Genomic DNA, 26257 nt, shown 5'->3' with positions numbered 1-26257 from the left:
CGTCCCAGGACCGAGGAGGTTTGGATCTGCTCTTCTCCCCTTCCCAATCCGATGGGCTGCTCCTCCACCAGCCTTTATCGCCTCGCCCCTCTAACCTGCCTGGCGGGGGATCTCCATTTAACGGCTCTGGACTCCTTCCCTGCTGCCCTCACCCACCAGCCCAAGGGGGGATCTTCAGGGGAAACTCATCCCTTGGTACCAAACAGGCACCAAAAGCTACGCAGCGCGGTTCCCTCCCGCACCGCCACACGCACCCGCGACAGCTCCCGCACCCGCTGCTCCAGCTCTGCTCCCCAGCTCTCCCAGCTCCCTTCCAGCCCCGCCGGGGCTCACCAGCACAAACAAACGGTGATCGCATTCCAGACTGATGCGATCAGACACAGCATCCCGGTGCTAATGCATCGCGTCGCCAGGGCAACGGGAACACTTGGGTTGACATGCCTGCATCTGAAAGCTTAAAAGATTATCCGTCAGCAATATAAACACTCCGTTTGGGTGTCTGCCGAGCTCTGCTGCGAGGCATGGCACCCCGCTGTGGGTGCAATCCCCTGAAAATCCCTGGGATTCACCCGAATCCTGGGGACTCGAACCCCTCAACCATCCCCACGCATCTCCCACCTTTAATGCTGCAAAAACCTGAAGCTGGAGGCTCGGCAGCACTGCTTGTGTACCTGGAATCAAGGCTGGGGTATCTGGCTGGGGCTGGGAAGGGAGGCTGGAGGCTGCTTTGAGTTGCAAAGGGAGGCAGGAGGATGCTAGACACATCCGCTTCAGGCATTTAAATGTTTTCTCCGCACGACAGAAACATGCTTTGACAACAAAGATGCTGGCACTAGCGAATGCTGCGTGAACAAAGTCTCCATGCTGGTGCTTTCCTCGTGGCCAAGAATAAAGTCTCCAAGCAGTGCTGTTCCTTCTGCAGGGAAGGCAAAGCTTGACGCTTGCTTTGGGGACCGTTTTCCCAGCCCGTGGCTCTGACCTGGCTCCCTACCTTGCAAGCTACGCAAGCTTTAACCGAGGCACTGCTGGTGGGTGGAAATGCCGCCAGCGACGCAGGTACCCAAGGAACTAAACCGACCTGAAGGGTTTTGCTCCAGCTGAGCATGCTGCCACTGCTAAAGTGGCACTAGTGAAAGCCACAGAGGCTCCTGTGCTAGGCACTTGTTTACTCCCAAACAGGGTAACAGGAGCGCAGGGGAAATCCGTGATGCTCCCAGCAGGTACATCAGAGGCTCAGACAAAAGACAATCTTTCCACACTAATGTTCAGACAAGGCCCAGTGATTATTCTTTCAAACGAGGGCATAAGCAAGTTTCCACACATCTCTGGTGAAGGTTACACTGATGAACTGCACCCTGGTAGCATCCTGAGCGACCCTTGCACGCGTCCGTAACACAGCAAGTGCAAGGACACGCTGGCAGCGGCGAGCGCTTCAATTACCTGACTTCCAACCCACCTGAAGATACCAGGCTGCCTTTGCCAGAAACTGGCAGGGAAGAGAGAAAGAGCTGCGTGAGATTGTCCCTCGCCAGTCCCCCGAGATGCTTCAGTCACAGCCTGGAGAGGAAGGCTCTGTGTTTTGAGGGAGATTTCGCAGGGCTGTGCACCCCTAACAGCAGGTGGAAGAAGTGGTCCAGCTCCTGGATAAGGCACTTGCAGGACCAAGGAGGACAGATCCCAACTCTGAGCATCATCCCCTTTCCAAAAGGGCACCCATTTGTCTGGGACTGGGAGGGACTGGGCTGAGGGCTGCTGTGGGGCTGCTCAACCCCCCACGCCTGCCGTGCTCCAGGGACAGCAGTGACCCAGCCATGCTGGGGACAAAGTCCCACGCTGGCAGGGAGTGGCACGGGATGGTCAGGAGAGCAAGCCAGGACCAGAAGGTCACGGGAAGGTGCTCAGCACGAGCTGCTCAGCAGCTGCTGCTCTGACAGCCCCCACCACGCCAACCCATAACCTCCAGAAGAGCCCTGGACTCCCGGACCAGGACACAGGGAACAGAAAAGATGCTCCATCTCCAGGTGAGTGAGGCAGCGGGCGAGGGAAAGGGGTCTTCCCACCTCCCTCCCTGTCCACTCGCCCTCCTCAAAACAGTGCGGATGGTTTAGCAGCCAAACACCTCAGCGCCGACAAAAACGGGTGCCCCACAAACTGCAGCCTGAATCCTTCCCCCCCCTTGCCCGCTGCTGAAGTGCCAGCCATTACAGGCTGCTCAGTACAAACCTCCTCGCAGGGGAAGCGGGGTGGGGGTAAAAACAGCACCGACATGGCCACCCACCTCTCCCGCCGCGCAGAAGCCTGCCCTGTCCCCACCACCTTTACGGCTCTGTGCAGCTGCGGCCGTTTTTTCCTGCTAGACCCGGACCCGCTTGGCATCTGGCGCTGAGCTCACACTACAGGGTTTGTCAGCCGGAATTTATGGGACTGTTCTTGTTCTCAGTCCCCTGCTCCTCCCAGGGAGGAATTCGTCCTGCCCGGAGCGGTCACGGGGATGCAGGTGCCCTAAAGCTGGGATCTGCTCCCCTCCCGCACGGCACCCCACGACCTGCACCCCGGAAAGCTGCAGCACGTTGTGCGGGGTCCCTGGCGGGGACCTGGGCAGCACCCCGGGGTGCGAGGGGCTTCATCCACCCTCCGGCTGCGTTCCCTCCGCCAGCAGGCATCCCCTCTGACAGCGAAACGGAGCAGCCCAGCCCTCTCCCCCGGCAGGGATTTCAAAGGAAGAATCGCTAGCAACTGCCTCTTGTTTCCCACCACGTTTCGCAGGACAAGAAAGTTCAAGAAAGATGAGGAGCTACTGGAGAGAGTCCAGCGGAGGGCTACGAGGATGAGGAGGGGACTGGAGCATCTCTCCTACAAGGAGAGGCTGAGGGAGCTGGGCTTGTTCAGCCTGGAGAAGAGAAGGATCTGAGGGGACCTAATATATGCTTACAAATATCTGCAGGGTGGGGGTCAGGAGGACGGGGCCAGACTCTTTCCAGTGGTGCCCAGCGACAGGACAAGGGGCAACGGGCACAAACCGAAGCAGAGGAAGCTCCAGCTGAAGATGAAGAAGAACTTCTTCCCTCTGAGGGTGACGGAGCCCTGGCCCAGGCTGCCCAGAGGGGCTGTGGAGTCTCCTTCTCTGGAGATATTCCAGCCCCGCCTGGCCGCGGTGCTGTGCAGCCTGCTCTGGGTGACCCTGCTTGGGCAGGGGGTTGGGCTGGGTGACCCCAGAGGTCCCTGCCAACCCCTACCATGCTGTGATTCTGTGACTGTGCAAAGGGAAGTGGAGGCATTTCTTGACTCTCTGAGAGAAAGTGCCACTTGCTACGCGAAGCAATGACATCACTTGTTTCACAGCCTGAGGGATCTCGCAGGGAAGGACAGCCGCCCTCCGACGGAAGCAGCCGGCTGATTAACGACACGCAGAAACGCGACGTCGCACGGTAGGACACGACGGGAAGAGGCAGTCTGAAACGGCAATAAGGACTTTAGGCACCAACGGACAAAAATGAAATCACTCAGGCTGGAACTGGGCCAAGGAAGAGGGATTACAGCCAGCAGCGTGAGTGATCTGCATTTACTGTAACACAGGCAGATAGCAAATACTTGGCTAAAACACTTCAAAGAGCCCCAAGCCGAACCCCGCCAGGAAGGCTCCTCACGTGAGCAAGACAAGATGTTAATGATTCTCCAAACACCGCATCCAAAGCCGCCTTCGCTGCACCAGCAATCGCCGCGCTCACCGTTTTCCAGCGACCTGTTCCCCCAGGCGTTGGGGCTGTGACTATCCACAGGAACCTCTCTTGCCTTGGTCCAGGAAAACCCGCAGGCTCTCCGCTGTGGGATTCACGAGACAGGGATTTGAGGCACACAGAAGCCATCACCGGTGCACAAAACTGTCCCCTTTCTCCTCCAGCGGACTGCAGGGGCTCGGGAGGAAAGCGTTCAAGCCAGAACCACTTCATTGCTTTCCACAGATGATAAGTGGCTCCATTTTTTTCTTCCCTTTTTAACAGACTCCTGTCCCCATTTCCCAGCTGAAAGGGTGGAAGGCTTGCAGGGAATAGTACACTTTTTTTAACCTTTTTTTTTTTTTATCCCCAGAGAGTTGTGTTTACAAGGCAAAATGAACAGTCCTATTCAGCAGTTACGGCTCACGGCTCCAGCTATTAGGTAGCATCGATTCACTCCTGCAAGTATCAGGGAAATGGTGAATTCTGCCCGTGGAGCCTTATTTGCTCTGCAAACACAGCTCTCACGCGACGCTGCATGCGGCACCAGGGCCAAACAAACCCCGAACCGCGGCACCGGTCGAACGCGAGCCCCTCCTCGCACGGCAAGGCACGGGGACGAGAGGCAGACCCGGCCAACGCTCGCCCGCGGCCCCGCAGCCCTCTCCACCGGCCAGCAGCCGGTCTCCGTCTGCTCCCTCCCAAGCTCCAGCACAGACGAGAGGCGGGGAAAAGTTGCACGAGCTGCCAAGATGCTGTACAGGCGGCCGGAGAGATTTCGGCCCCTCCATGGCGCACGTTCCTGCGCAAACAGGAGCTCAGCACAAGCCGAATTCCTCCTCCGCTCCCAGTTTCCTCGGCAGGGTCAGAGCTGGGTCCTCGGGAGGCGTGTGGAGGAGGACGGGGAGAGATTTGGGGCTGTTCTGGGGAGTCGGAGGGAAATTCCAGCCCACTGGGGACGACTCTGAGCCACATGAAGGGCGATGCTGAATTTTCTGCAGCAGCTGGGAATCCTGCCGCGGCAAGGTCGGAAGGGCAGGGAAGGATATCAGCCCCCGACCACCAAATGACCCAAATGAACATCTCCCCGGCTGCTCAGCTGTCGGCACGAAATCCTCCCCGGGGTAACAAGCTCCCGGCCGCTCCCTCCCCGTGACAGACGCTGCAAAGCACAGTCCGAGTGCCGGGCACACCAGCTCAGACACAGATCGCTCAGCCTCCAGACCGGCACCAGACCCTGCCATGGACCGCTCTGCAGCCACTGCTCTCCCCAAAAGGTGAGCGATGAGGGGACAGAGCAAAGCCAGCTCTCCTCCCTCCACATCTGCCTCCTGCCGCTCAGCCCTGCTGTTCAGGGGACCCGACATTGCCCTCCTAAACCGGGAGCAAAGCCCCTGCCAGGAGGTCAAGGTCCTGCGGGGAAGGGACTGCAATCAATTCCTATTAATCTACAGGAGCCCTGTAGCAAACAGCAAGACCTTCATCCCGGGGCAGCGACTGCGCTGGGCCTGATGGAGAAGGAACTTGGGGTCCTCAGGGAGTCAGTCCATCCTCGCATCGTCATTTTTTTTTCTTCTGTACTACTGGCTTCCACGATTACAACAAATACAGTGCAGCAGGAACGCAATTGTGGCAGCCAGGAGATCACTGTCCTCCCTTCTCACATCTGCAGTTCGGAGGAGGCTTGGGAGGAAGGGTGGGTGTCAGGAGGATGGGGCCAAGCTCTTTTCAGTGGTTCCCAGTGACAGGACAAGGGGCAACGGGCACAAACTGAGGCACAGGAAGTTCCGTCTGAACATGAGGAAGAACTTCTTCCCTCTGAGGGTGACGGAGCCCTGGCCCAGGCTGCCCAGGGAGGTTGTGGAGTCTCCTTCTCTGGAGATATTCAAGACCCGCCTGGACAAGGTCCTCTGCAGCCTGCTCTGGGTGACCCTGCTTGGGCAAGGGGTTGGACTGGGTGACCCACAGAGGTCCCTTCCAACCCCTACCATTCTGTGATTCTGTGATTCTGTGAAAAATGATGCTGTAGCACATGCTCAAGGCTGGCTTCCACTCCGGCTCCGACCCTCTCGGCACCCCTCCGTTTCCCCAGCTATAAGTCAAGCATGAGGACGCGTCCTTCCTCCCTTCCAGCTTGCTCACGTTTTCCTCGGCTGTGAGACCCGCGCAGGCAGGAGCCCGGCTCATGGGGTGCACAGCACCCAGCACAGCAGGGTCTCCAGCCCTCACCTGCAGCATCGCACCCACTCCTTGATAAGTCATCGTTAAGAGACAACGATGCAGGCAAAGCACAAGCCATAGGGAGCCCGAACAGACCTCTGAGACTCAAACAGACGCAAAGCTCGTCTGGGAGGGGTGAATGATACGGAAAACCTCCTGCAAGCCCAGCCTCTGGAGACTTCATAACCTGTGCTCGATGCAGGGGTGCGCCTGGGAAGGAAAGCCGGTTTGCTAGACACACATTTCCACTCTCGTTTGTCCCAGTCCCGACGACGAGCCCAGTAACAAGAGCACACAAAGGAGGTTTGTTCTGCCTTTGTGTATTTTGCCTTTCTCTGCGCGGGGCAGTCGGCAGTCCTCACTTGGCTCTTCCCTTCCCGGCTCCTGGTGAGATCAGGGCAGCTCCGAGGAAGGCATTAAAATGCCGGTCATTATTCCAGCAGCCTCAGAACACTAGGCGCTTATTCCTCAGCCGAGGCTAACCTGAGCAAAGTGTCCAGTGTTCGGCTGGAACAACAACAGACTGCTAACAGCCAGTTTGTCCAGCACAGCCCTCCCAGTCCCGGGCGGGAGCTCAGAGCCCGCATTGTCCGGGAGCCGTGCCGAGCCGCCCCGAAGGTGCTCGTGTCAGGGTTTCTCTGGTACGTCCATCGTCACCAGGGGATGAGCGCTCCACACTCGCAGCCGCTGCAGATCAGCAGATCCCCTGCTCCAACCCACCCATGGCTGCTGGTCCGCACCAGAAGGGCAGGCAGTGGGAAACGAGCCTCAACGAACGTGTATGACTTTTTCTCCAGGAGCTCCACACAACTGCGTTCGGCTGAGACAGAGACGCTCCCTTTGATGCTCAGTCTTGCTACGGCAGCTATCGAGGTTATTAAGATTTAATTCACAGGCGCTCAGGGCGTGCGTCCCACGGGCAGCGGTCACCATGAGCAATGGGCAAGGGGCAACAGGCACAAACTGAAGCAGAGGAAGCTCCAGCTGAACACGAGGAAGAACTTCTTCCCTCTGAGGGTGACGGAGCCCTGGCCCAGGCTGCCCAGAGGGGCTGTGGAGTCTCCTTCTCTGGAGATATTCCAGCCCTGCCTGGCCGCGGTGCTGTGCAGTCTGCTCTGGGTGACCCTGCTTGGGCAGGGGGTTGGGCTGGGTGACCCACAGAGGGCCCTGCCAACCCCGACCATTCTGTGATTCTGTGATTCTGTGTGACGGCAGCACTGCCTCGCTACGACCTGGGAGACCCCGGCTGGGCTGGGACGCCTGGGAGCAAAGAGCCGTGCTGGGACTGCCGGGACAGCAGCACTTGAAGCTCAGGGATGCTCCGGGAGCTGCTGCAGATCGGCTGCGTGCTATTTAGCTGTTCTCTCCTCTTTTCCGTGACTCACTTTCTCCTCTCACCCTTTTACTACGCAGCAGGCGCGTCCTTCACGATAAGCGTGACACGATGTGTACACGAAGCCCAAGCACAGCGAGTAGCTACTGCAATGTCAACACAAGCAACTACTGAAGAAGAACATCACCAGCAAAGGCCAGCCTGGTCCTTGCCTTTTACGACACAGGGAGGCTGTGGAGTCTCCTTCTCTGGAGATATTCCAGCCCCGCCTGGCCACGGTGCTGTGCCCCCTGCTCTGGGTGACCCTGCTTGGGCAGGGGGTTGGGCTGGGTGACCCACAGAGTCCCTTCCAACCCCGAACACTGATTCTGTGACACTCAACCGATTACTGACTGACAACTAACACAATCCAAGCCACATCCGAGGCAGATCGGCTGTCCCTGCTCCACGGCGTGGACCTCGCTGGGAAGCCAGCCTGCTCTTCACGAGCCCCGTGGAGACCCGATGTCCCGTGCTACCCTCTCCCAGCATCACCTCCCCGCTACCTGGCTGTCAGGTCATGCCCCAAAGGTGACAGAGGCTCCTGAATATACAAGCACAACCAAGCAAGAGTTCATGGATCCCGCTGAAAGAAAGACACTCCAGAAACAGAACCCGAGCCCTGTCAACCCCGCGGCTGGCAGCCAGTGTTCCCAGGTGGCTGGGAGAGACAGCGAAGAGGGTGCCAGCTTCCAGCTGCCAAAGAAAGTCATTCTCAGTAACACAAAGCCTCTTCTTTTCTCTCCCAGGAGTGTTTAACCTGTGGCTGAGGCTGTCAGCACCTGCCCTTCCCTTACTGCTAGGTGGGAAGGAGGATCCCCACCACGGGAGCAGGTCCCTGGTGCAGGAGACACCGAGTCCCACCGAGCCTCTCGCTCAGCGACGTCCCCGGCACCCGCAGCTCCGTCTCGCTGGATGAAGCTGTGCGACGCTGTCATCCACACACTCGCACAGCTTGGGGTATGTAGGGTCTGCTGGCTTCTTAATTGCTATTTTCTTTCTTCCTTTTCCTTTATTTTTTTTTTTTTTTTTTAATTAGAGCTTGCTTTCTTTCCCCAGCCCACGCAGAGCTCCCAGAGCTGCAAGCTTGTCTGCGATTGCCATGCTGACAAGAGCTCGTGGAAAGCCAGGATTCACTTTCCCTGCAGTGGTCAGGAGGAGCCAGGATAAGTTGTTTTCTTCTCTCTTTAAAAGAAAATACTGGAATTTTCCTCCCGTGACCCATGATTCCCATCTTCCACCTAAGACCTCTCCTTCTGACACGTGGAAACAAGGCTGAACAGTGCAGAATGAGGCCTGGGGGCTGGTCACTTCTTCAGCTGCAGCGCGGAAGGCAGACTCGGCTTTGCCCTGCTCCGCCGGGACAGCTGAGCAGTGGGATCACTCGCTCCCGCCGCCCGGCTCCCCTTTCCAAAAGCATTCCTAGGGAGGGTATTTAAAGAAACAAAAATGACCTCCTGTACACCCGATAGTCGCGTGGAATTTGTGAAATGCAGCTACCTCTGGTGCAAAGAAAAGGAGAGGAACAGCAACCGGCGCACAACAGAAAGGTGACGAGAAGAAACGAAAGCCAGATCGTGGTGAAAAGTCTGACCAGAGGGACCCTGGTATCAACGCATCTCGACAGGGCTGAATTTCCCAGAAAAACAGAAAACGGTTTTCACATAAACAGGAGCACAACGTTTATAAGAAGCAGCAGCACCACCAGCACTCCGAGCAACGAAGAGCTCGGCTCTCTGCCACGCATTTTCTAGGAGACCAGAAATGCGCCGAGTCCAGCCTGCCTTGCTCTACCCTGATAAACCACACTCACAAAAGGGCTGAGACCTGGGCCAGTTATGCTCTGCAATCCATAAATACCTGGATTTCTACACCACCCAACTCTGGCAGTGGAAGGAGGAGCTGGAGAGACTGTGCAAACAGCTTCGTGCCGGATTAACGCTCCCTCCTCCCCCAGCAAGCTCCCAGCTCAGATCCAGCAGCTCCGCCGAGCCGACACCGCTAATAAACCAGCTCCCCCCTGCCCTTGGGTAGATCTTTGTGCAGCAACAGGAAAAGAAATGAATGAAAGGAGACGGCGTTCCTGACCTGCTGCTCCCCACCCCAGCACGGTGCACAGCACCAGCCACGGTCCGGGTTCCTCCCCGGGAGCAGCGGCACCACTGCTTGGCATCAGGCACATAAAACTCTCTGCAGCAGCGTTTCAAATCTGTTTTATTTAAAGCTCTGGAACAGTCACAGGGCAGTAAGGTAGTGAGCAAACACGGCAAGTCTACTTCCTCGCCAAGGATTGCACTAATCTGGTATTTAATCTTAAACCAGCCGCGCACCCATCCTCGGAGCGCTTTGCGCACGTGCGTGTGCGCATTCCTCCCTCGGATGCGAGGGAAACGCAGCCACGCAGGCAGGGAGAACGACGAGCCAACGCTTGAGGAATCGGAGGATTTCAAAGCACAGCACAAACCGTAATTACTTCTGGCATCCTCGATGGGGAAAGAAATGCGGCGATATCTTTTACCTGGGACCCTTCCTTATCACGGTCACCGCAGCGGCGCTTGGAGCCCCAGCCGGGGGTGAGCTGTGCAGGTGGGCGTCCGTGTGGTCCTTTGGCTTTGCTTCCCAGCTCCAGAGCCCACACCTCACCCTCCCGAAGAGAGCAGGGATGGCTCGAGTCCTCGCTCCAGCTGGCGGTGAGGGACTTCTGGCTCCACCGAGCTGCTGTCGGGGCTGGAGGAAGGCGGGAGACCCAAAACGCCTCCCGAGCCAAGAGATGGCTGCCAGGGACCCCGGTGTGATAAGAGCACTGTTTTGAGGCAGCGAACTCGGCAAGAGCTCCGAGTTGCTGCCTCGAGACACCCTTGCACCAGCACGAAGAGCCCCCAGGGATGGCTCTCCCTCGCCCCTGGCCCATGCCCCACCTCGAAAGCCGACAGAGCTTTGCCTGCTTCGGGGGGACGCACGGCTGGTGCCCTCCTGCTGCAAACCCTCACAGCCGCTCCTGTACAGCAGGCTTTCAGCTGCCCTCCCGTCCCCCGTGCCCTCTCCCTTCTCCCCATTTCGATGTTCTCCGTGAGCCGAAGGGAGCCGAGCGTCGCTGCCGTTCCTTCTCTGGCTGCTCCGATCTCGGCGCCGACACCGTCGCCAGTCACTCTGCCCTCCTCAGTCCTGCGCACGAAGCATCGCCACTTTGCAAAGAGCCAGGGGCTGGGCAACACGGTGAAAACCAGACATCGTCTGGGCCACACGCAGGGAAGGAATAACACAGGAACAAACACCAAAAGAGATTTTCACAGTAGCAAATGTCTCGGGGAACAACGAGTGGAAGCAAATGAAGCAGATCCTCCAACAGACCTGCTCCACCTCGGATGTGGCCACCACAACCGACATCAAACGAGGGGCTCCCCCAGATGTACGGCAGCTCCTGAGATCTGGGGGTTGCCAACCAGCTTGGACGTGTGCCCACAAGGCAAAAACCTTCGCAGCAACTGTCTTGCCTCCTCCACCAGCTTCCTTAGCAAGAGCTGCGAGAGCAGAAAGGCAGAAGGCTGGCCTGAGGTGCAGAGGCACTCCCTCCCCTTTGCTCCTCATCCTGACGTCCTCCGGTGTGCCTCCCTCCCCGGGCAGCCCAGGACAGGAATGTGCTTGCAGATCAGACCGTCCTGCTATGGCCCTGCTGCACCTCCTCCGCTCGGGAAGCTCTTGATCAGGTATTTCGCACCAGCACCACCATTTACCTCAAACACAGGGATGGCTGTGGGACTGCCCGAGAGCCCAGCCCAGGCCCTGTGATGGTGCAAGCTCTCCAGCATCCCAAACCCCGTGAGATGCTGCCTTCCAGGAAACCTCTGACCCTGAGAGCAGCACACGCTTGCAGGGCATCCTCAGCCATCCTTCTGCACAGCCTGGAGACCTCCCTAATGTCCCGACCCGGCCGCAGCTACGCACCACCATGGCTACGGCATTTTCACATTAAACCAAACATGGATACCCAACAGAGATATCACAGAATCACAGAATGGTAGGGGTTGGCAGGGACCTCTGTGGGTCATCTAGTCCAACGCTCCTGCCCAAGCAGGGTCACCCAGAGCAGGCTGCAGAGGACCCTGTCCAGGCAGATCTTGAATATCTCCAGAGAAGGAGACTCCACAACCTCCCTGGGCAGCCTGGGCCAGGGCTCCATCACCCTCAGAGGGAAGAAGTTCTTCCTCATCTTCAGCTGGAGCTTCCTCTGCTTCAGTTTGTGCCCGTTGCCCCTTGTCCTGTCGCTGGGCACCACTGGAAAGAGTCTGGCCCCGTCCTCCTGACACCCACCCTGCAGATATTTGTAAGCATTTGTAAGGTCCCCTCACAGCCTTCTCTTCTCCAGGCTGAACAAGCCCAGCTCCCTCAGCCTCTCCTCGTAGGAGAGATGCTCCAGTCCCCTCATCATCCTCGTAGCCCTCCGCTGGCCTCTCTCCAGTAGCTCCTCATCTTTCTTGAATTGGGGAGCCCAGCACTGGACACAGCACTGCAGATGGGGCCTCACTAGGGCAGTGTAGAGGGGAAGGAGAACCTCCCTCGCCCTGCTGGCCACACTCCTCTTGATGCACCCCAGAATGCCATTGTACCTGTTTCATCCCAGATGAAACAGGTACAAACAGATTAAGCACGCCTCGGTGCCTGCAAACCTCTGCTCACTTCCCTATGGAGGGCAACATTTCATGCATATCTGGGAACTCGGCGAGCGCACACTGTTTAGATAAACCTTGTTCCTTGTTAAACTGTAAATAACCTCTGCCTCGCCACGCCGAGCCCCAGCTCGCCGCCCGCTGTCCTGGAAGTCGCAGCGTCACTCATGGGAATGGCAGACAAAGCAAGTATATTTGGGTGATCTTTAAAACAAAGAACTTCTCTCTCTTGGTTTTTTAATCTCCTTTTTCCACTTCTCAGTTCACTCCCAACCCACCTCCCCCCTCCGCTTTAAAAACGATCGCAACTCTCCCTGCACGCTGCTCGCGTCCCCACGCCGCTGCCCGCAGCTCCGGTGTCCTTGACAAGCTGGATGGGCTTCTGCCCGACCCTTGGAAACCACGGGAGATAACAGAGCCCAGCACGAGATAAACAGAGCGAAAGAGAGCGAGGGCGAGCGATCTCTTGCAGGAAAACACAAGGCTGGACCCGCCAGTCCCTGGGCGCTGTGGGGCAGAGATGGGTGCTGGGCTGCAGCACGTGCCGAGCCGTGGCCTGCATCCACCGCCCTTCGGTAAGCCATCAGCAGCACGTCTGGAAATAATCTCAAATACAGCCCCCCGTCCTCCAAATTAAAACTCAGATGTATTTCAGTCACAGGCCAGGAGAGCCAAGGAGACTCCAAGCTCAGAAAGGGAGATGAAAAGGGACTACAACAAGCAGGGCTGTTCAAAGCTCACTGGGTTGTATTCAGTTCTACTCCTCTCCTGCCTCGCAAGCTGATAAGCTGTATGCTTCACAGGAAACGCGCGAGATAAGAGAGGATTATAATCCTGAGAGCCAAAGAGACGAGAGATTTGGCCTGCGTTCGCACAGCAGAGCATTAGGCGAGCCGAGGTGCCCCCTCTCATCGCCGCACTCTCATCTGGTGGGGTTGCTCGTACACCCTGCAACCAACCGCACCGGCGAGGCTGCTATCGTAGCGCGATGAGCTGCACAATTAATTGTTAATAAGGAGGGATTGAAAGGGATTAAGTACTTAAACAGAACACACGCTGCTAATGGTAATTTCTAAAAACACGCCTTCTCCCTCAGATACTGTGTCATGTTTTCCTGGGATTAGAGTGACTCCATCGGAGCTTGTCTCTGCATCTCCTGCATGGAGGAAATCACAGAATCCCAGCATGGTGGGGGTTGGCAGGGCCCTCTGTGGGTCACCCAGCCCAACCCCCTGCCCAAGCAGGGTCACTCAGAGCAGGCTGCACAGCACCGCGGCCAGGCGGGTCTGGAATATCTCCAGAGAAGGAGACTCCACAGCCTCCCTGGGCAGCCTGGGCCAGGGCTCCGTCACCCTCAGAGGGAAGAAGTTCTTCCTCATCTTCAGCTGGAGCTTCCTCTGCTTCAGTTTGTGCCCGTTGCCCCTTGTCCTGTCGCTGGGCACCACTGGAAAGAGTCTGGCCCCGTCCTCCTGACCCCCACCCTGCAGATATTTAGAGGCATTTCTAAGGTCCCCTCTCAGCCTTCTCTGTGCGAGAGGAGCTCAGCAGCACGATGGGCACCTCGGCTCAGCCCAGCCCCAGCTCTGGAGGGACGGGGCAGCAACACGAGCGCCGGGAGAGCTCCTCGCTGCTGTCGCTCCTTCCAGGCGCTTTGGGAGCCATTGCTAAGGCAGGAGCATCACGGTGGCAGGGAGGGATGTGAAGTGGTACTGGGAGGTGTGTGCTGGGGTGTTGGGATGGTTCATTCAGTGGAGAGAGCAGTTTGAGGACTCGGAGGCGCTTTTTGCATTTTTAACCATCGTTTGGGCAAGACACAAAACAACCCCTGGGTATGACCAAAAAGAGCATTAAAACCACCAGTTCTGCCTCCTCCTCAGGCTCCCAGGCAGGCAGTGTTGCCTCTCTGTCCCCCCCCAGACCAGTTTCCATTGCAAACGGTGTTTACAAATTCCTGTCTAAACCCCAGGTACCAGGACGGCCGCCCAGGTGCTGCCAGCCCATCCGCAGCCTTTTTGGGACCCTTCCAACGAGCTGAAACGGCTCCCAGGCGCCCGGTCAACGCAAGGACCGCGGGGCTCCAGCTCCTTCTCCTGCAGCTTCAGGTCCCCGAGTCCCCATCTCCCATCGGCTACGGGCACAGCGGCAGCTCTTGACGCTGCTGATGGTTTGTGACGGTCCTGACAGCCCATCCTCCCCCACCTCAGCCCCACGTCGGAGAAGTTTTCTGCCCTGAATCAAAAAACAAACCGGCGGAAAAACAAACTCCTTGGCTCCTCTGAGCAGGGCAGTCTGAGGCACCCCTTGGAGGTTTCGTGCCTCGACCACAGAAGCCTGCAGTGAGACTTGGCCCTGCAGAGGTTTCCTCTGTGCTGGGCAGCTTTTCAGACTCTAGCTCTTCCTCAAAAGAAAACAACCCCATGCCAGCCGATGGACGATGGCACTGTGCAGGTCCTGCCCCTGCTCTGTCTGAGGCTGCTAGCAGGGGTGACACGGGCTCTATACGTTGTCCCCCAGGTCCCACGGACCCCTGAGGCTGCTGGCAGGGGTGGCACGGGCTCTGCCCTGTCCCCCAAGTTCCCACGGACCCCTGAGGCTGCTCTGAGGGGTGACACGGGCTCTATACATTGTCCCCCAGGTCCCACGGACCCCTGAGGCTGCTGGCAGGGGTGGCACGGGCTCTGCCCTGTCCCCCAAGTTCCCATGGACCACTGAGGCTGCTCTGAGGGGTGACACAGGCTCTATACATTGTCCCCCAGGTCCCACGGACCCCTGAGGCTGCTGGCAGGGGTGGCACGGGCTCTGCCCTGTCCCCCAAGTTCCCATGGACCCCTGAGGCTGCTCTGAGGGGTGACACAGGCTCTATACATTGTCCCCCAGGTCCCACGGACCCCTGAGGCTGCTGGCAGAGGTGACACGGGCTCTGCCCTGTCCCCCAGGTCCCGCAGACTGGCAGCTCTGCTCAGCACACCCATCCCAAGCAGGCCATGGGCACCGACCCCACCGCATCCTGGGCAGGAGGTCCCTGCAGCCCGCGGCACTGCTGCCACAGCGGCTCCCCGTCCGTGCCAAACCCGCTCCCGGGATAAACAGAGGCTTTCAGTCTCCGGTGCTGCTAATTCACCTCCTCCGGCCAGTGCCATGCTCGGGAAATGCACAATCTCAATGCCTTTATTGTAGAGGCAGATGGCGAGGGCTGCGAAGGCTCACCCCTAGATGTGGTCTTCTTCAAGCAGGACGGGGAACTTTGGCAGACCGGCAAAAGAGGTCCTCCTCGCAGCCACAGTCCGGGATGTAGCTGCTCCCTGTTCTGGACTAACACTGGCCTTCAGTCCCCTAATTGCAAACACGAAAAGCAAACAGCCCACAGAGGCATCCAGCCACAGGACGACTCGTTCTGTCCCTTCCGAGAGCCTGATGGGCAGGGCTGGAAGTCAGATACCCCCACGATGGGCAAAATACAAAGGACAGATAAGAAAAGGCTGGGATTTGTGAGACAGGGTTTGTTCCTGACTGCCTATACTTCCTGTATCCTGTGGCACAGTGATTACTGTGCAGTAATTAGTTAATAATTACAAGCTGACCGACCCTCAGGAACATCTGTCGCAGAAGGAGCAATATATGCTTTAGGCTGAATACAGATTTTCCTTACTGCTTCTCTGTTGCACTTAAATCACTGCTCCAATTTGAGGCACGGAGAACAGATGCCAGAAAGGTTATTATGCCTACAGCAACACAGGAACGGTTCCTCGCCCTTCTGTGATCACTGTTCGGTCAAGGAGAGCTGAGCATTTCGTAACACCGACCGTACCTCAGCCTAGCTGTGAATCTGGTCATTATCCCCCCCACGGAGACGGGAAAAACAGCAGTGCAAAGACGGGATGGGACTCGCCCAAGGTCAAACGGCAAGACAACGGCACAGCCAGGCAAAGTCACGGAGATCTGGGCCTGGATCCCACCTCCGAATCACGCCTGCAGCCCCCTTTCCTTCGGTCTGTTGTTTCTAGATCGCTGCCACCCAGACCTGCTGTGCCAGGACTGGATCCTGAATTTCTGAAGCACACTCTGTACCAGGTCCCTGGCGATGCTGGTACTGCAGAAACGAGCGGTAGTTTCTAGTTCTCCGTGTAATCTGGGTGACAGCAGAGATGACACATGCACACATTACAGAAGAGACCCTGCTACGGAACTAGAGCGGATTTGTGACACTCACAGCCTTGGCTGGTGACAGAACTGCCGTGTCTTGTGCCGCTGTGGGTCTGCTGGCTTCGGCGGAGCAGTGCTGATTTACACCACTAGAGCATCTGGTGAAGTCAGGCAGAAAGTGGAACATAACCGACCAACACGGGCAGATGCAATAGGAGGATGCATTTTTTGGGTGAAAAGAGATCGCTTCAGCTGCTGTTATACTCTTCAAACCAAATTTTTAAAGCCCTCCTCCCCAGAAAAAACCCCAAAGCCAAAGTGCTATGGAAGATCCCTGTAGGTCCCTGGCTGCATCTTTGGGTACCTACGGATCAGCAGCATTTGCTCCAGCACAGCTCAGGCCATAAGCTGCCAGCCCACGAGGCTTTCCACCAAATTGTTCAAGTCACGCTAGAAGGCATAAAACCAAGCTCCCGGTGATGCTCCGTGCTGGAACACAGAAAAAACCCAACACCGATGAATTTATATGCATGTGCATGCTCACAAGCGCAGAGTTAAGGCTCCCGTTCACAAATCTTGTCAGATTTAGCAACTAAAAAAAGACACGGCTTCAAGAGTGGGCAGTGCTGGGGGGAAGCGGCTGCGAGGGAGAAGCGACAGCGAGGGGGGTTTGCAGCTAAACCTGATTGGGATCATGAATCATAACCCCTGAGTGACCAGCATAGTAACACTTACCCAGTAACTTAATAGACCGAGCAAAAATAAACTATTTAAATCAAAATAAAGAAATAACAGAAATAAACGGAACGTCTGGAATGTTTCTGCTTCCCCAAAAAAGGCACAATTTGATTTCTTCAGAAGTTTCAGTGTTTATGGTAAGCTTCAACAGCCTCTCCTTTTTAATTTAGCAATTCAATTAGAAGTCACCAAAACAACAGCAGCACCCCACGAAACCGGTCAAATCCACCCCACTCCAAAGCCCCCGGCTGGGAAAATTTGGCTTGTTTTAAAGGAAACAGCTGAGCGTTTCAGAGTCTGGGGAAGAAGGAGAGGGAGGGGGAGAGGGTTCACGTAGAAGTCTTCAGTAATAAAAACATCACTGCATGGCAGGACACGAACGAAAACTGAAAGGGTGCCCAAAAGACAAATAAAACGCGCGTCACCCCAGACCACCGCGAGAGAGGGGCTGCCAGCTACAGACCAGCACAACACGGCACGTGGTGGGGTCAGAATCAGACCTCAGGCCTGAGACCCAGTGCCACCAGTGGTGGGACCTTGCTGGCACCAGGAATACGCCCCTTGCCTCAGTTTCCCACCTGGCAAATGAAGGTGATGGTACTCGCTCAAGGGTGGCGTGAGGGTGAATTGTCTGGGGGGAACTGGCAAAAGGAAAAAGTAACAAAATAATTGGATTGAATGCACTGTTAATTGGCACTAACAGCAGGGCAGCAAACCCAGCACCAGCCCACCCCGCTGCTTCCCCCCCGTGCACCACAAGCCGTGACAGCTCCGACGACACCACGCGCTCCTGCGGCGCTGGCAGAGGTGACTGGTACCAGGCACCGACAGCTCTCTATCAGAAATTTGCTACTCGGATAATTTATTATTTTTGCTATGGTAGCGCCTGCTGGCCCCAGAGACTGAGGACTCGCTGTGCAAAAGGCAGAGATGAGAAATTGTGCCAGGTCCAAAATACCCCTGATATAAATCCACAAAGGCAGCTAAAAGGGAAGCAGAACGCAGGGCCAGGCTCCGAGCGGGTCAGCGTCAGAGCCAGCTGTGCCCAGCCTGAGATGCTCTGAAACGTCTCCACCTGCGCCGCTCGGGGAGACCCAGTTCCCAAAGAGCAATGAGCACCCCCCATTGAAAACAGCGGGTCAGACATCCCCCCATCCCACTTCTAGAGCTATTTACCCTCCCAGCACCCCAGTGGGGCAGGGACGGTACCTGATGCGAGACGGGAGCACTGAAAAGCCACAAAAACAACCCCAGAAGAGCTGGTGCTGGCATCTGCATCCAACTCTCCGGAGCAAGCGCCCCACAGCCCGGAGCATCCTTCCGCTTCGGGAGCTGCATCCCCACAGGTCCTGCCCACACCTGAATCTGCGGTGTGTTCTGTATTCAGCACAGGAGTGAGAATTTTACCGAGAGCCCAGCTGCTGCTCAGGTGTGAAAAGAAACAGTGGGATTTTCAGCAGAGATCAGCCCAGCGGGCAGGCACGCTGTGCTGAAGATATGTGGACATTTCCCAGCGGGAATGCGGCGTGCCCAGCCTGCCTGCAAAAATCCAGCCTTAATTGTGGTGGCTTGGAGCTCATCCCTACAACAGCGAGGAAAGCCAGGAGGGAAGAGAATACAGATCTCACGTTGTGATCGGCGAGACAGCAAGAATAAGCTGCCTGCAAGGAGGGAGGCAAAGAAAGAACAAGCGAGACAGGAGATTGCAGCGGTGTCAGAAGCACGGATGAACCTCAGCCATCTCGGAAGGCTCGCTGGCTCTGCTCCGTGGCTCGAAAATAATTTCACGCCAGCTTCTTTTCCAGCCAGGCTGCCCAGACAAAGACACGAGCTGAGATTGCGAGCGACTGAGCAAATAAGCAGCAGCTGAGCAAGGCAGGCTGCAGGCAAAATGCTACCTGAAAGAAGCCTTGATTAGAAATGTAAAGAGAGAGCAAAAGATGCTCCCTCTGATTACAGATAGACTCTGCAAAGTTAATTGTTCGCCAGATTGCAATCTGGGCTTTCGTATCTACATTAATCAACAGGTTGCTTGCTGCTATCAGTTTTCCCTTTACAAACAGCAGAAGTGAGTTAATTTAGAGAAAAGCAAACCCCGCAGGTCAAGCCTCTGCACGGGCAGTTTGCTGAGAGCAGTCCAAGGGCCTTCTTCTATAGACACCCTGCATTGTTTTTCCACCTCTGAAGATGCAAACCGAGACCATGTCACCAACCAGAGCTGACCTTTCAGGGTTTCGGTACACTAATCACCCCGAGCAAAACTCACTCCAGGTGGAGTTGGGATCTTTCCTAAACTCTGTAGCTGGCCCCAGAGTGAAGACCCCCTGCCCTGTCGCCTGGAGAAGCTACTGTAACTTTGCCTCAATTTCCCTGAGCACAGAAGGAGAATTTGGGAGGCTCTTACTGAGTATAAACCCTCCTGGAAACTCTTACTGCTATTTGGACATGGCTCCAAACATGCGTCCTAGGTTTTCTGGAGATTCTCAGACCTCCTGGACCAAACCTCAGGTCTGTAAGGAAGCCAGAGGAATGTCTCAGGGTTTACAAGGATTGACCAAACATTCATTTCTCTGCAGAAGGCCAGACCAAGGGGATGGTCTCAGTGGAAACTGCAACGTGGATATTTTAAGGCATACACGACATATGGAAAGTACACATGGAGGTTTCTGTCTCACGGAGCGGCAGGGCGCAAGACAAGGGACAGGGGGAATGGTGGGATGCTCATGGACTTGGGAGATCAGAATCCAGCTCCCTGTGCTACCACAGGCTCCTTGCAGCACCGATGCAAGCGGTTTTGTCTCTCCACTTTCCCACATGCAAAATGAAGCTGCCTCCATCTATCCCATCTAGTTACAGTGCCAGCAACTGAGGGCCAAAAGCTGCCTCCTCCTGCACCCCAGCCTGTGCCCAACCCTGATGAACAAGACAGCAACAACAGCAACAAATGCACAGGCCAGGCGGCAGCCAAGGATTTAAAGCAGCTGGTTTGGAAGCCGGTAAACAGCAGCCGGGCACATCAGCTGCATTTCAGCCACCCGTACCGTAGGAATACGTGACACCGTCACTTCGCTTGCCAGCCTGGAGCGTCCACTGAAGGGACCACAAAGCGGGCTCGCTCCGTGAAAGGGGTCTTCACAGCACCGTGAGGAGCGTTTGGGTGCCTCCGCGCCGACCTCCGCCAGCATCCCACAGCTCGAGAGATCTCAGGGAGAACAATGCAAGGGCAAGCGTTAACAGACGGGGGAACTCGGACACGGGGACACGGTGATGTGTCCAAGGTCAGACAGAAGCCATAGCGAGGTCAGGGACAGGGTCAGATCTCCAGAGTCCTGTTCTTTAGTTACAAAATTCCTCCCTTTTCCAAGCAGAATAAGAGAGGAGGAACTCCCAGCCATAGCTGAGAAGGTTGTTCTGCTACTCCTTTATAAACTGCCCTCATTTGGACACGGTACCAGTACTTTCCTGCATTAGTGAGTCTGGGCTCTTGGAAACAAATCTGTGGCATCTGCAAAATCTCCCATCAAAAGTGGCCCCGCCTGGAGAACGTGCACCAAAAGTTGCACAGAAGTCTTCTGGCATGACAAAGAGAGTCCAAAAATCAGCAAACTGTGAGCTGGATGCCTCACACATACACACACAGAGGTGAAATTTCACAGACGAGGTGCCAGCACCTTCTATTCCTGCCTCTGTTCCTTCTCTGCATCAGGCTCTTGGGCACGTCACGTCCCATCGACGTACTCGTATCTTCTCCAGGGAGGAAAGGATGCTCTAGACTACAAACGCACTTTGAGATCTCAGCGTGCCACCAACCATGTGTCACTGCTGGCATCAGCTGAGCAATCGTCTAACGGCCTGGTGTTTGCATCAAGGGAATCTTTTCACGCTCATGGGAACTGGTTTGCATGACCTCTCCACAGATGGGGTGACCCAGATGCCCTGTCAATGCCTCATGAGGCTGGAAAATGAGACTCTGCTCACGTTGACCACATCTCAGCTCTGTGTGTTAGCACACGCTGCAGATCTGCGTGCTGCCCCATTGCCACCGAGGAGGAAATAAATCCCTTTTCCTTGCAGGAAGAGGGTCCTGTCCCAAGGCTCTTACCCTTTCACCAACCTCACCTGGAGGCACTGACTTTCTGCCTGCCGCTTGTCCACAGCATTTCCCCTCCGGGCGCCTTCTCCAGCCCCCAGCACGCACCCCTCGCCCCATTCCTTTGGTGGACGCAGAGCACAAAACCCCCGACGCTGGCAGCCCCGGGCCTGACCCTGATGCTTCCTTCATTTCAGAGCTGAAGCCACCATCGTGCCCACCAGCCAGCATGTCCCACCAGCTGGTTTTCATGGAGAGAAGAGCCAGTTTACTACAGCCTGACTTTACAGGAGCTAGTGCTGGCATGGCAGGGAGACCAGCTCTCAGCGGGCGGTCTTGTCTGGGGAGCTTCTTGCCAGCAAGGAGGGGGGACAGGCGTTTTGGGGGACAAGTATTCCACACCCCGGGGAACTTGTCAGAGCCACAGGCGCCTTGGAGAGATGCGGCCGATACCGACAGCCGCAAAAAAACGCAGGGCAAGGAGAACGCCACGCTGCCGGCCAGCCAGCAGCCAAACTCCAGCCGGAGCAGGGGAACCCACCAGACAGACCCCGGGTGTCAGCCCCCCTGCAAACTTCCACTCTGGAGATCCAGAGTCCCCCTGGGTCCTTCACAGAGGGGCCCATGCCAGGGGGGTCTACCAAAGGGCACGTGCTGCACAAGCCGATGGCGAGCGGAGGGTTGACCAGGGCTCCCCAAAGCACGTTGAGGACCAAAACACGCGCAGGGATCAACTCTGTCAGGGAACAGAGGGGTGTAAATCCCTGCTGCCCTTGGTATCGAGCTGAACCCTCCCTCCCCGTCTCCCCGACTCCAGCCATCCCCTCCCCGAGCCCCTTCTGGTCCCAAGGCAGCGGCAGCCCCCGACCCAGCGCTGCCGGGAGGTGGGGGGACGGGGGACACACGACACACACGACCCAGGGTCCCAGCCCACCGCCGTGCTCTCCCCGGCACTCACCGCCCGCCGAGCAGGTCGCTCCCCCTCCTTCCTCCTGCTTCCTCCTTCCTCCTCCTCCTCCTCCTCCTCCCGCCGCCGCGCCGGGGCCCGGGGCAGAGCGGGGCTGGAGAGGGACGGGAGCGGGGCTGGAGAGGGTCGGGAGCCGGAGAGGGTCCAGAGCCGGAGCAGAAGCGGTGCCGGAAGGGGTTGGAGCGGTGCCGGAGCCGGTGCGGGAGCGGTGCCGGTGCGGGACCCGGCGCGGTGCCGGCCCTTCCCTCCGGTGCGGCGCTGGCTCCTCCCCGCCGCGGCCCCGGGATGAGGAGTCCGCCCGGCCCCGCCGGCCCTCGCCGCCCGCCCGGGGCCGCGCCGGGAGACGCTGCGGGGCGGGGGGTGCGGGGGGGCCGAGCAGACGCAGCCGTGGATCCCGCCCGGCGTGGGGCGGGGGAGTTCCCTGCTGCAGCTCCTCCCGCACCTCCCCGGGGCTCTCGGCAGCTGCGGGAGGGCCGGGGGTCCCGGGGCCGCTGGGGGTCCCGGAGCCGCTGGGGGTCCCGGGGCTGTCGGGGGTCCCGGGGCTGTCGGTGGTCCCGGGGCTGTCGGGGGTCCCGGGGCCGTGGGCCGGGTGCGTCCCGGGGGCAGCGGCGGGGGATTCGGCCGCTCTCACCCTGGCGGGGTCACGCGTTTACCGGCGGCTTCCCCGGCCCTGCCAGCCCTTTACCGTCTTTAGCCAAACGCTCTCAGTTTGCCAAAAATAAACCAGCCGTGGAAATAAATCAGGCTGGCTGGAGGTGCCAGCGTTGGCTGTCTGAAACCAATTAATTTCTGATATTCCCAGCTTTATTCATCCTCTCCTTCCCGCTACAGACCATCCTGTCTGTCGGTAGGGGTTTTGTAATTAGGGGGTATTACGCCTAAATCTGGGGGGTGTGCAGGAGGTTTAACGTGGCGGGGGGATGCCAGCAGGACATCTGGGTGGGGAAGGAACCAAATCTGTCTACACAGAGCTGGTGAGGAGGAGGAAAGGGGGCACAGGCTCTCTGGGTGGGAATTTCTATCACAGGGCAGCATATAGGATCTTTGCCTTTCCAGACATCCAAGATTCCAGAAGGAAGACTGTGCACAAGACACAAATTTGGGCTTCCTTCATTCTGCTGCTGACAGAACTCCTTTTCCCCTTTTCCTTTCCGAACGTGGGAGTCTCGGTGGACTTGCTGACTCTCCTTTCTTATATTAGAACCATCAAGCTTGCTGGGAGACGCTGTGAGGAACGGGGAAGTGGTTCACAGATGGCATTGCCGAAGCGTAAAAGCTGAGCCCCCGTGGACAAAAGGGCTGCTTTACCAGGATCCAGTTTGTTTGTTCACTTCAGCCTGTCCCATGGCAACACCCAGCCAAGACCCGAAGCCCTCAGTAGTGCTTGTCTGCTCGGTCAGTGGGGTAAAACCTTTGACATCAGCTCTTCGGTCAACTCCTCGAGTGAGCACGTGAGCTAAGACTCCTGTGAGCACGCGGGGCTGAACAAATGGGCTCTGAACTGGAACTTGCCCTGCAGAAGCAGTCGTGGAGTTCAAGCTCGAGGCACGTTGCCCCAGCTGGGGCGCGATGGCTTGGTGGCAGGGTCAAGACCCAGTCCCCCGTGACACAGGGCGAGCAGCCGCTTTCCCACTGCCCTGAGCAGCCGGGTGCCGACCTGCAGCGTGGGGATTTGCATCCTTTGCTCTGCAGGGCTCAGGGAGGAGCAGCAAAGGACGAGAGCCAGGGGCATGATGTGCAGGCTGGCTCTCGGCTCGTGGGAGCATCTGCCCTCCCCTAACCCCTGGTCAATGAGTACCTTGTCATGCGGGCTGCAAAGTCAGCAGCAGCTCGGAGTGACGTGAGCCATCACGCTCCCCTGATGCCACTGGCTGCAGAAACTGGCACGTTTTCCGCAGCCCAGCAGTCCAGCCGGGCTCTGGCATGCCTCTGACTTCCAGCCTCACCCGTCCCCTCTATTTAAAGGGGAGATGTCTGCGGCGGGGGAGATGTCTCGAACACTTCTGTGCCGCTCCCAGCACCGTGCAGCCCTCGGCAGAACAACTGCCGCCATACGCTCCATACCACAGCTACGAGACCACCTGGCACTGTAAGGCCCTTTTAAAACAGAAAGCAAAGGAGATTCCCCAGCAGAAGCTATGGCTAATTAAGGAGAGCAAGCCCCCAAACTGGAGCTACACTGAGAAACCAGTTCTAAGAAAAAGAGCGACGTGCGAGGGGCAAGAATGTTGGAAGGGATTAGCGGACAGAGAGACGCGAGCTCAGTGGCTGTGTCACACGAGCTGCGTGTCGGTGTGCAGCGCTCCACATAAACATAAATTACAACAACCAACGTGCCAAGGAAGGGATTGCTGAAAGGCTGGCAGGGATGGCTTCGGGCGGAGGATGTGGAGGGGGAGAGAACCCAGCTGCTGCAGCCAGCCGGGATTCCTAGACGCGCGTCTTCGAAGGCTGGGTGCGAGGGGAGTTGCGTGACGGGGTGATGGACGCTCACCAGCGCGTGGGACAAGAGCACTGTACATCTCGTGGCAGGCTGATGTGGTACTAACGAGGCTCTACACCGTGTAATGGGGCTGGGTCCGTTCCACCACTAATAGCCCAAAGCAAACTGTCCCTTAATGCGTGCTCTGTGAAGGGCAGCACGGGCTGAGGTCGCTGGTGTTGAACTTGGCACCCGCCTCGGCAATACGGAGCCCTGCTTTTGCGAGGCAGTGCCTGCAGGGCGTTTTTCAAACATGCCAACTTAATGGCTGAGCAAAAGGCAGGCGTGCTTGCTTGTTGTGAAGCTTTTCTGAAATTACTTTGGGTTCTGGGGTTGCTTTTTTCCCTTTTGTGTTGTGACAGTGAAAGCACATAGCCTCACGGAGCTCCAGGGGAAATCAGGTGTGCAAATGGGCTCGTTGTAGTTGGGAGTATTTCATAAAAAAATGGGTCTGGCTGGGAAACTACAAGACTTTGTGTAAGTCCATGGTGGTGATCGCCTCAGCTCGTGCTGGGGGAGACTTTGCCCAAAAAATCCTTGTCCTCCTCCTCCAGTCATGCAGCTCCTGGGGTATCCCTTGCCTGGTGCAGCCAGGGGAGTGCTGGGCTGCAGCCCCCGGCTGCTCTCCCTTTGGATATAAATTGCATCTTTTGAAGATACACGGGCTGTGCTTCCTCGCCCCGGGCCCGTCTGCTGCCGCCTTCCCGCAGACAGCACCTCAGCCCAGCTGCGCCTTTGGCTGGAGAGAGGGCGGACGCGGGGGGTGCGAAGGAGAGGGGGCTGCAGAGAGCCAGGCCTGACGGAGCCGTGCGTGCTGGCGTCTGCCTCTGCCCAAAGCCTGGGTGCTGTACCCGAGCAGGGCTGTGATGCCTACAGCCCGGGGCGAGGGCTCGGCGCTGCTCGTGCCGGTGAGCACAGTCCTAGGGCTTCCTCCAGGCAGAAGCAGTCTTGTTTCTGCTGTAGACCAGGAGGTCCCACATCCTCCTGACACCTCCTGAGAAGGCACCCCCAGAGACACACCAGGCAGAGCCGGGGGCACACATGGCCCCTGCTTCACGGGCTGCCAGCGGCACGCAGGCTGGGGCAATTTTGGGGTGGACCTGCTGGAGAGCAGCTCTGTGGAGAGGGACCTGGGTGTCCTGGTGGATGACAGGTTGACCATGAGCCAGCAGTGTGCCCTGGGTGCCAAGAAGGCCAGTGGGATCCTGGGGTGCATTAGGAGGAGTGTTGGCAGCAGGACGAGGGAGGTTCTCCTTCCCCTCTGCTCTGCCCTGGTGAGGCCCCATCTGCAGTGCTGTGTCCAGTGCTGGGCTCCCCAGTTCAAGAAAGATGAGGAGCTACTGGAGAGAGTCCAGCGGAGGGCTACGAGGATGAGGAGGGGACTGGAGCATCTCTCCTAGGAGGAGAGGCTGAGGGAGCTGGGCTTGTTCAGCCTGGAGAAGAGAAGGCTGAGAGGGGACCTTAGAAACACCTCTAAATATCTGCAGGGTGGGTGTCAGGAGAATGGGGTCAGACTCTTTTCAGTGGTGCCCAGCGACAGGACAAGGGGCAACGGGCACAAACTGAAGCAGAGGAAGCTCCAGCTGAGCATGAGGAAGAACTTCTTCCCTCTGAGGGTGACAGAGCCCTGGCCCAGGCTGCCCAGGGAGGCTGTGGAGTCTCCTTCTCTGGAGATATTCCAGCCCCGCCTGGCCGCGGTGCTGTGCAGCCTGCTCTGGGTGACCCTGCTTGGGCAGGGGGTTGGGCTGGGTGACCCACAGAGGGCCCTGCCAACCCTGCCATGCTGGGATTCTGTGATTCTGTGATCTGCAGGAGCGGGAGGCAAGGCAGCAGCATCCTGAGCCGCATTTTAATCACAGACC

General features: G+C 57.5%; 1 protein-coding gene across 2 annotated transcripts in view; it reads right to left on the bottom strand.

The window, feature by feature from the left end:
- CDK18 (cyclin dependent kinase 18) overlaps positions 1–22247 on the bottom strand; it is a 42238-nt gene extending 19991 nt beyond the window's left edge. Inside the window, exons 1-2 of one of the 2 annotated variants that reach the window (XM_075442797.1) lie at positions 21905–21941; positions 334–454 (exon numbers count right to left, since the gene is read on the bottom strand). In XM_075442797.1, the coding sequence (XP_075298912.1) occupies positions 334–358 (25 nt within the window). In that variant the 5' untranslated portion in view covers positions 359–454; positions 21905–21941. Of the gene's footprint in view, positions 1–333; positions 455–21904 lie in introns of both variants that reach the window. The other variant, XM_075442798.1, reaches the window with a different exon arrangement.
- Positions 22248–26257: the final 4010 nt, after the last annotated feature.

The sequence above is a fragment of the Opisthocomus hoazin genome, chromosome 25 (genome assembly GCF_030867145.1).
Source record: "Opisthocomus hoazin isolate bOpiHoa1 chromosome 25, bOpiHoa1.hap1, whole genome shotgun sequence".
Classification (NCBI taxonomy): Eukaryota; Metazoa; Chordata; class Aves; order Opisthocomiformes; family Opisthocomidae; genus Opisthocomus; species Opisthocomus hoazin.
The sequence above is the reverse complement of the archived record's forward strand: the minus strand, read 5'-3'. Positions and strand labels throughout refer to the sequence as shown.